Raw genomic sequence first — 9,602 nt, 5'->3', positions numbered from 1 at the left:
GCATGGCCCGGGTTTCTCGCTTGCAGACCTCGAACTTGGAGTGTGTAGTTTTGCATCTGTGGGTGTTCGTGCCGAGTGAAGGGATGATTTGGAATGAATTAATGAATGCTGAAATGAGCAAGTTAAGGGCTAAAAGCAGAAGAAATGAACGAGCCAATAGAAACCGGTAGTAGCTAGTGTGTGAGTCTGTCTCGTGCGTCCAGGTGTTTAATATTCACACTCGTGTTCTGAGATGAACGTGGATCCCTGGACAGCAGAGAGAGGCACCCCATATGTCTGACGCACAGATTCCAGGCACCCCAAGAGGCTGTCCAAAACATGGTTGTTTGTACAAGTGAGGCTTGGGCTGTGATTCCTGATGGCAGGAACTGGCCACCGCAGCCTTCAGAGGATCAGGGAGGCCTGCCGTGGGTACCTGCACGCAGAAAACCCAAAGTGCAGCTGTCAGGTGAGAGGACGGCTCTGTGCTAACAAGCACATGCTGGTCTTGCAAAGGACTGGGGTTTAGGCCCCAGCACCCCAGTCAGGCAGCTTACAAACGAGCAGCCTGTGACTCCAGGCGATCTGATGTCCTCTTCCAGACTCCACAGGCACCTGCCCTTGCTACGGAGTGCCCCCCTCACACACAATTAAAAATGAAACTTAAAAAAAAATAAATCACGAAGTATAACTGTCTAGGGCAGAGCGGAATGAAGGAGGTCCCCTCAGTCTGGGAGAACCAGTCCTAACCAGCTGGGATCACACTCTGTCACATGAGGCTTAGGGGTTCAGTGCCAGAGTATACAGCTTAGGGTGTATCCCTGACATCAATCAATCAATCAATTGCCTTTAGTTCAGGTGAATGAGTGTTGTGTGTCCAGTTTGGTCTTCTCATTCCGCAAGGGGTCATTTACCCTCGCCGTCCCTGCATTCTACAGGAACCACCCACACAACTTGGGCAATGTCCTTCCACCAAGATTGCCTCCTCCACGAAGCCTGCCCTGACTCCATGACTCCCCACAGCACCTTTCATAGACTTGGAACTCAAACTCAGGACTCTGTAGAGCTCCGTTTCCCAAGTCTGGTTGTATACAGAGTCAACCTAAAGACTGACTTAAAACACAACTAGATTTCGAGCCCCAAGGCAGTAGTAGGTGGGCTGTAGGGGTCAGCATCCCTCACAGGACTGTGAACAGTCCTATATGGGACTCCTAGGATGCCTGCCTGGCACGCAGTAGGGGCTCATGAAATGGGTAAGATGTCATATATAAAGTGATATAAAGACAGATGCATACATGTGCATACAAGGACACATACACAGAGAGAGAGAGAGCCGGGGCTGAGGAATGCCGCCTGAATCACCACATCTGGGCACTTGGCACGGTCAACCTGGGTCACTGGCCACAGCATTCCCAGCTGTCCCTTCATCAGCCACTTAACAGGTCACCCAGCGATGTCCTGTGTGATAAATCTTTCTTCCCATTTTTCTTTGGTTTAAAAAAAAAAAAAACAATGCAGTGCTTGGGTCAGCTGTGCTGCCAGAGCCGAACCTGTGCTCAGGAAACAAGGTTTGCTTGCCCAGGCCTTTCCTCCATAAGTGTTTCCTTGTCCTCACTTTATCAAGAGGAGCAGTCCTCAGAATGTGCCAGCCTGTTGGCCATGCCAAGGGATGGGCACCAAAAGACAGGACAGGGCAGGAAGCAGAAAGAGAGCCCATCTGCAGGAGACTTCTTTGGGCCCTGGGCAACTGGGGTTTCTCTTGTTTTTCCCACATAGTAGGTGTCACCTTCTCTATCAGGACGTGAAGGAAGCAGTACTGTGTTTCATTCAGAGGTCAAGGCTCAGGCACCCCTCAGCTCCTGGTCCTGATGTACAGACCCTGCCTGCTCCCAGTCTGTCCCCTCTTCATATACATAATACTGTGTCCGAGGGCCCTGGACTTTGAGGGATCCTCCCCTGCCTTGCCAACAGGCTCCCCAATCTCTGATGTAGACCTGAGAGAACCCCAGTTAGGAACATGCTTCGGCTCACATGATTGGAAACTGGAGTTCAAACTTAGGGAGTCCAGACTTTCCTACTGGCAGTTACTCAGGAATCAGAGACTCAACCTAGGACCCTCAGAGGGACCCGAGGGCTGGTGATCATGAGGCACGCCTGTGATTCCAGTACGAGGGAGACAGAGAGACAACGGGATTTTGAGTTTGAGGCCAACCTGAGCTAAAAAAGAGTGAGACCCTGCCTCAAAGCTAAGTAAGTGATAGCGGGTCCCCTGGGCACATGGCCCTCCCTCAGCTCTCCCGTCTCTTTTGAACCTGGCTGAGCCTAAAGATATGTTTCCATCATATTCATCCTCTTTCCTTCTTGTCCCTCTGGGTATCTAACCTGGAGCTGGGTGACACCTGGCTGTACATATATACAGCCACAGCAACACAGCTAGACCCTGGCCCCAGAGCTCTCTGGCTTCTGGGCCTGCCCTGGGGGATGGGCTCTAAAATTCACTGATTTTTTTTTTCTGTGACATTTACCACAGAAACACTCAGTGTTTAATTCCAGCCTCCCATACAGGGATGACCTCAAAGGACAGGACACATTGCTACCCCCCTAAGGCCTTCTTCCCTAGCCTATAGCTCATAGCACTTGTGCACCCCCCCAAAGGCCGGTTGGATGATAACTCATGCCTCTGGACCTCAGTTTCCCTGAGTGTAAAATGAGGGACAAGGTGGGAACAGTGACCTCCAAATCCCTCCGCAGCTCTGTCTTGCTGTCTGTCATTCCATAGGGAACAGTCCCCTCTCTGTGCCTGTTATTGTCAAGGGCTCCAAGCCCTGTTGGGAGTGGAAGGAGGTGAATGAATAAGTAATGAATACATTTAAAATTCATTATTAGATTATTTTCTGAAGACAGAGACGAGCGCAGAGGTGGGGAGAGGGAGGCAAAGGAAGAGATAAGGCCAGAAAGGGGGAAGCCGAGGACATGAAAGGCCATTAGCAATTCACGAGCTGCACCCTCTCGTCTGCTTCCGTGTCTTCTCCAGTCCCACAGCCTCCCAGGCTGGAGGCCTGTGAGAGCCACAGAGTGTATATGGACACGGCTCCATCACGCAGTGGCAAGGAAAACTGGGGCTCCCTCGGGGCTCCCTATATTGGGAGCATTTAGCCGGCAAGGTACAGAGCTGTAGTCGAAATCAGGGTCTCTGACGGTAAAGCCAGGCCACAGGCCACAGATGGGCCTCTCTGCATCCATAGAGGAACTTCTCTGTGGAAGTCATGTGCTCACAAGACCCTGGCAGGCAAGCAACGGGCTGGGAATAGTCCCCAAGAACAGGTCGTACTCCCGACCCCCCAACCCCAACCCCAACCCCACCCACAGGTGCTGAGTTGGCGAAACCAGGCTGGTCAGTGTCGTCATTTACAGTAATTTCCCCCCAGAAGCAGAAACAGGACCTGAAACTTCCTGAGGGCAGCAGGATGGGGGGGACAAAGGGGGGACAGAGAGGGGGTCAGCCTGTTGGGCCTTGGGAGGGGACAGCAAGGGAAGGTCCTTCCTGCCTCTAGGAACCCAGACTTCCGCTTTCTGAGGACAGCAGCAGGCTCTGGACTCTGGGAATCCACTGCTGTCTGGCCTAGAAGCATCACAGGACAGGATTCCATACACAGGTGAGCAGGACGGGGCAGGGAGGGGAGGGTTAACTCGCCAACACAGGCCTTGCTTCCAACTACGGACACCTTTATATTAATGGGGCTGGGCTTTCAGAGCCCAAGCTCAGGTCCATGGCACAGACTCTCTAGAGTGAACTAGGGTTGGAGGCGTAGGTGGTTACTTGGGCCTAGGGGATGGGTAGACAGCCTGTAGTAGGAGCTGCCAGGATCGTGGTCTTAACCGAGTGACTGATGGAGACTTAAACCGAGTGGCACGTCTGTCTCTTGCAAGCTGGCCATCTTCAGCCAGTCTCAGAACCTCTCTGATCCTAAAATCCCTTCTGGAGAGAACATAGCCTACGATGGGTGCAGTGAGCCCTGGCGGAGACCAAGCTTGATTGCCCCTCAGGGTTTGAAAATGTCAGCCAGGCAGAGATAGGATAAGAACCTAGGCCTCTTCTGTCCAGTATCACATGTCCTTGGCATCTGGGATCGGAGGGCGTAGTTGGTTAATCCTGAGTGACAAAGCCATAGCTGTAAAGGGTACCTGTAACCCAAAAGACCTCAATCCACCCAGTGCCACCTCATTTAATATCACTGACAGCCATGGAAGCCAAAAATGAACATGACCAAGAGACCAGAGAGGTGGATATACTCCTGTCTGAGGTCACACAGCCAGGCAGCAGCAGACGGGAGTTCAAAGCTAAGGTAGTCTGGCTCCATGCTAGAGAGAGAGGTGCTGTAATGGTGGACTGGCATAAAAGGTGGGTAGTCCAACCAAGAGGATTGGAGGGACTCCCCAAACCTGAAATGTGAGGCTCCCAATGTAGACTAGAGATCAGCATTGCCCCCATCTTGTGGAACAGTAAACTGAGCCCAGAGAGAAGTCGTGTCTTAGCCCTGCCCCTGAACAGCTTGCTGGGTGATACTAGGAAACATATTCAAACTGTCGAGCCTCAGTTTCCTCATCTGGGAGATGGGCAGTCCATCACACCCCATATCTCAGATGCTGTAGGGGTCCAGCAGCAGGGGTAGCAGATCTTGACAAGAGCTCAGGGTTTCTGGTTCCCACCGAGGTTTCCATAGCTACATGGGTAACCTGGGAGAACTTTCTGGAGAAAAATCTCTGACCAAAAGGCTTGCAGGATGGCCACACAGATCTGCTCAAAACAGCCTACAACATAAGCCTTCTCAATTGCCTGGGATAAGGAAAGGGCCACACAGTTCTATTGCTGAGTCACAGTCCCCTGGGAACCTGAGAATATTCTGCTAGCAAAGGTGGCCTGGGATGCAGACATTGACACCATTCCTTCCCATGTCATCTGCGAAAGTGGTCTCACTGAGCCCCGGTGTGCTCTTTGCAGCAATAACCATCCCCACTATGGGCGTATTGCTACACACCCTGGCTCAGACATGAGAAACGAGGAAAGAGAAGGCCTGAGACAGAACCAGCATGCAGGCCAGGTGGAGCCGCTGTGCTGAGCCTCTGTGGTCTATCCTCTGTCCTACCTCAGGCTACACTGTCTTTCCTCCTGTGACATTCTATTTATTTTCATTTCTTTAAAGAAATTTATTTTATTATTTGTTAAAAAAAAAAGTAGATTTACACTGGGTGGTAGTGCCCATGGTGGCGGGTGCAGGCCTTTAATCCCAGGTCTCAGGAGGCACAGGTAGAAGGATTTCTGAGTTTGAGGCCAGCCTGGTCTACAGTGTAAGTTCAAGAACAGCCAGGACTGCACAGAGAAAGCCTGTCTCAAAACAACAACAACATCAATAATAATAAATCAGATTTATTTACTTTATGTGTGTAAATATTTCACCTACACGTATGCATGTGCATGCCTGGTGCCTGCAGAGGTCAGGAATGGGCATCAGATTCCCCAGAACTGGAATTACAAATGCTTATGAGCTGACTTGATGGGTGTTGGGAATCGAACCTGGATCTTCTTCAAGAACGAGTGTTCTTACCAACTGAGCCATCTCTCTGGCCCCATATTTTTATTAGTTTTAACTACATGTAGGTGTGTGTGTGTGTGTGTGTGTGTGTGTGTGTGTCTGCATGTGAGTGCAGGTACCCAAGGAGCCAAGGGGTGTTGGATCCCCAAGAGATGGAGTTACAGACATTTATTTGTGAGTTGCCTCATGTGGATGCTGAGATCTGAACTCAGTTCCTCTGGAAGAGCATCAAATACTCATAACCTCTGAGACATCTCTCCAGCTCCCCTCTCTCCTTTCTGGAACATTCTTGTCCCAGACCTTTCTGAGCCTTCAGATCTGAGCCAAAACATTACTTATCTCCTGTAGAGAAGGCAGTTCATTTGAAATCAGCCTCTCCCTATCACAGCCCAGCCCTCCTTCCTCGGGGCACCATTGCCCATCTACCAGAGCACCAATCCATCTTGTCCATCTCCATTTCCCTGTGTACTTTTTGGCTGCTTCCTTTTAGTACTAAGGACTTTGAGGCCAAGACCATCTCTTCCTTGTTGCCATAGAATCCTCAGAGTCTAGTGTATGAAAGACAATCTGTATGGATGCTGCATAAGTGGATGCAGGGATGAATGGCTGGATGGATGGATGGATGGATGGATGGATGGATGGATGGATGGATGGATGGATGGATGGGTAGATGGTTGGTTGGATGGATGGATGGATAGATGGATCGATGGGTAGATGGATGGATGGATGGATGGATGGATGTACAGACAGGTGGATGGTCAGACAGGTGGGTGAGTGAATGGATGAATGGATAAGTGGATGGATGGATGGATAGATGGATGGATGACTGGATGGATGGATGGATGGATGGATGGTTGTACAGACAGGTGGATGGACAGATGGGTGGGTGAGTGGATGGATGAATGGATAGGTGGATGGATGGATGAATGGATGGATGGATGGCTAAGTGTATCCATGTATACTTACATACATGGATACATGAATGTATGGATGGATAGAAGAAGTGGGTAGGCTCAATGGCAAATAAATGGATGGGGAGATAGATTAATGAATGAATGGATGAATGATTGGGTGGATGGATGGACAAACAGATGAATGGATGATTGAAGATATGTACCATAGTGAATAGATAGACAATTGAAGAGATGTGTAGGTAGATGTGATGGATAAATAGGTGGGTGGATAGAGACTAGCTGAATGGTTGGCAAAATGGGTAGGTGAGTAATTGGATGGATGGATACAGAGATGGATGCATAGTGGATGGATGACTTTTTGCAGTGATGGATGAATGCTTGGACAGATGGGGAGATGGATGGATGGGTAGACAGATAAATGAAGGGATGGATTAATGATGGATGGAAGCCACCATGGCAGTAACCCTCCATGTGTTCTCACCCTGTAGGAAGCCTCTGAGGCTGAGCTGATGAAGAAACAGTGGGGTGAGATCTGGACACCCCTGTTATTGCTGCTCCTGGGTTTGCTCCATGTCTCCCAGGCCCAAAGCAGCTGCACCGGGCCCCCTGGCATCCCTGGCATCCCTGGGGTCCCTGGGGTCCCTGGCTCTGATGGCCAACCAGGCACTCCAGGGATTAAGGGGGAGAAAGGTACTGTACATTTGGGGGACAAGAATGTTGCTGGTCATGGCCTCCCTCTTCTCTCTCCCAAGTCATAGTCATTTGCCTTAGAGACTGCAGGAGAATCTGAGAGTCTAAAACCTTTTCAGAAAGGGCTCCTAATTGTCCTTTTGCAGACAGGTGAAAAGTGTGGGCTCAGTCAGTAGTGGGACTCATACAAAGCAAGGGGTCCTGTCCTCCTTCACGCTAGGAGGGAGAACACTCCGCAGTGCCTCAGTCCTGAGCACATCCTGACCTCCAGGGAAAGCAGCTGCCCTCATCTGTAAGAAAAGGCAGGTGGGGGCTTGGGAGGCTCATTGCTTTGAAGCTCCCTCTGTAAACCCTCTGTGGCAGCCCCTCTTCTCTCAGAAGCCCACTTTCCTCAAAATACAATCATTCCCATTTTACAGATGAGGAAGCTGAGGTCCAGAGTCTGTGCCTCATTGTGTCTCAGTGACACAACTAAGAATGGCAGGCATTACATGGCATGCATGCCTGTGTCTTTAGATCAGTGGTTCTCAACCTGTGGGTTGCGACCCTGTTGGGAGTCACATATTAGACATCCCATATATCTGATGTTTATATTACAATTCATAGAAGTAGAAAACATAATGTTACAAAGTAGCAACAAAATAATTTTATGATTGGGGGTTGCTACAACATGAAGAACTGTATTAAAGGGTCGCAGCATCAATAAAGTTGAGAGCCACTGTCCTAGAGTGTACACTCTTGGCACTGTGCTCTGATTTCCAACCAGAATATTCCTTCTGTCTCATGGTGATGGGACCATGGCTGCTGAGAGGGATGATGTGAAAGGAATTCTACCATCCACAACTAGGTGTAGCCAGCAGTGTGCTGAGATCGATTAAGGATGTCTGCCACGGGCGAGGGAAGGGAAAGGATAGCATGCACGCTGTGAATTTACTGCCTTTCCCTTCGGGCTTAAGCTTGACAAAGGTGTGTGAGCTGACCAAGTTCAGGGGGTCATGTGGCTCTATGGGGGTGTCACTCATTCAAGCCCTGCGCATCAGTTCCTCATGACTGTCAACAGAGTTAAATCCCTGGAGTGGAAGGAGACTAGGAGGCTCTGTCTGGCACCCCCACTATTTTATAGTTGGACAGCTGAACCCAGAGGGCACAAGGAACAACCCAAAGTGCCATCCCGTTCTCTCTCTTTTGTCATAGTGACCTCTAGTCTCCTCTTTTCTCTTGATTCTGTTTCTCCAGGGCTCCCCGGACTGGCTGGAGACCATGGTGAGTTTGGAGAGAAAGGGGACCCAGGGATCCCTGGGACTCCAGGCAAAGTTGGCCCTAAGGGTCCCGTCGGCCCTAAGGGTGCTCCGGGCCCCTCTGGACCCCGTGGTCCCAAAGGCGACTCTGGGGACTACAAGGCTACACAGAAAGTCGCCTTCTCTGCCCTGAGGACCATCAACAGCCCCCTGCGACCGAACCAGGTCATTCGCTTCGAAAAGGTGATCACCAACATGAACGAGGACTACGAGCCCCGCAGCGGCAAGTTCACCTGCAAGGTGCCTGGCCTCTACTACTTCACCTACCACGCCAGCTCCCGGGGCAACCTGTGTGTGAACCTCGTGCGTGGCCGCGATCGGGGCAGCATGCAGAAAGTACTCACCTTCTGTGACTACTCCTATAACACCTTCCAGGTCACCACCGGTGGGGTAGTCTTGAAGCTAGAGCAACAGGAGGTTGTTCACCTGCAGGCCACAGACAAGAACTCCCTCCTGGGCATTGAGGGCGCCAACAGCATCTTCACTGGCTTCCTGCTTTTCCCTGACGCGGATGCCTAATCACGGGGTCAAATTACACCAATCCAAAACCATCTCCTGCCTCCCTGTCTGCAATCCTCCCTGGACCCCTGACATCACCCCCTTGACTGCCCGAAGCCCAGACCAGGGCCCTGTAGATGTTACAGAATGAATGGGTCAATAAACTCTTCAAGGCCAAAGGACTGTGGTCTAATCCGAGTCTTAGTCCCAGCACTTGGCTCGTAGGAGGCCTGAGAGGTGTTAGTCAAAAAATGAATGAATGAATGAATGAATGTTCACAGGCTGGGAGAGATGGCTCAGTCAGTAAAGTACTTAGCTTGCAAGCATGAGGATCTGAGTTCAACCCCCAGCACCCACAGAAAAATGCTGAGCATGGCAGTGTGCAATCATATTCCCAGCCCTAGGAAAGTAGAGACAGGGGGATGGATCTCTGGGGCTCACTGACCAGTCAGTCTAGGAAATTGGTAAGCTCCAGTTTCAGCTTGTCTCAAAGGAGGTTCCTGAGAAATGAGACCAAATGTTGTCCTCTGGCTGCACACACACACACACACACACACACACACACACACACACACACGTCTTCAGTTAACCAGAGAGATGGATGGGAGAAACGGATGGGAGGCTACATT

General features: G+C 50.6%; 1 protein-coding gene across 2 annotated transcripts; it reads left to right on the top strand.

The window, feature by feature from the left end:
• The first annotated feature begins 3,480 nt into the window (after positions 1 to 3,480).
• Positions 3,481 to 9,152, top strand: C1qb (complement C1q B chain). 2 transcript variants are annotated; one of them, XM_029540125.1, is made up of 4 exons: positions 3,539 to 3,635; positions 6,976 to 7,177; positions 8,414 to 8,715; positions 8,851 to 9,145. In XM_029540125.1, the coding sequence occupies exons 2-4, from the start codon at positions 6,997 to 6,999 to the stop codon at positions 8,992 to 8,994; spliced, it is 627 nt and encodes a 208-aa protein (XP_029395985.1). In that variant the 5' UTR covers positions 3,539 to 3,635; positions 6,976 to 6,996; the 3' UTR covers positions 8,995 to 9,145. The 2 variants fall into 2 exon arrangements, with proteins under 2 accessions (XP_021056579.1, XP_029395985.1); XM_021200920.2 differs by having other exon boundaries at positions 3,481 to 3,635; positions 8,414 to 9,152.
• The last annotated feature ends 450 nt before the right edge of the window (positions 9,153 to 9,602 follow it).

This window comes from Mus pahari, chromosome 6 (genome assembly GCF_900095145.1).
Source record: "Mus pahari chromosome 6, PAHARI_EIJ_v1.1, whole genome shotgun sequence".
Lineage (NCBI taxonomy): Eukaryota > Metazoa > Chordata > Mammalia > Rodentia > Muridae > Mus > Mus pahari.
The sequence above is the reverse complement of the archived record's forward strand: the minus strand, read 5'-3'. Positions and strand labels throughout refer to the sequence as shown.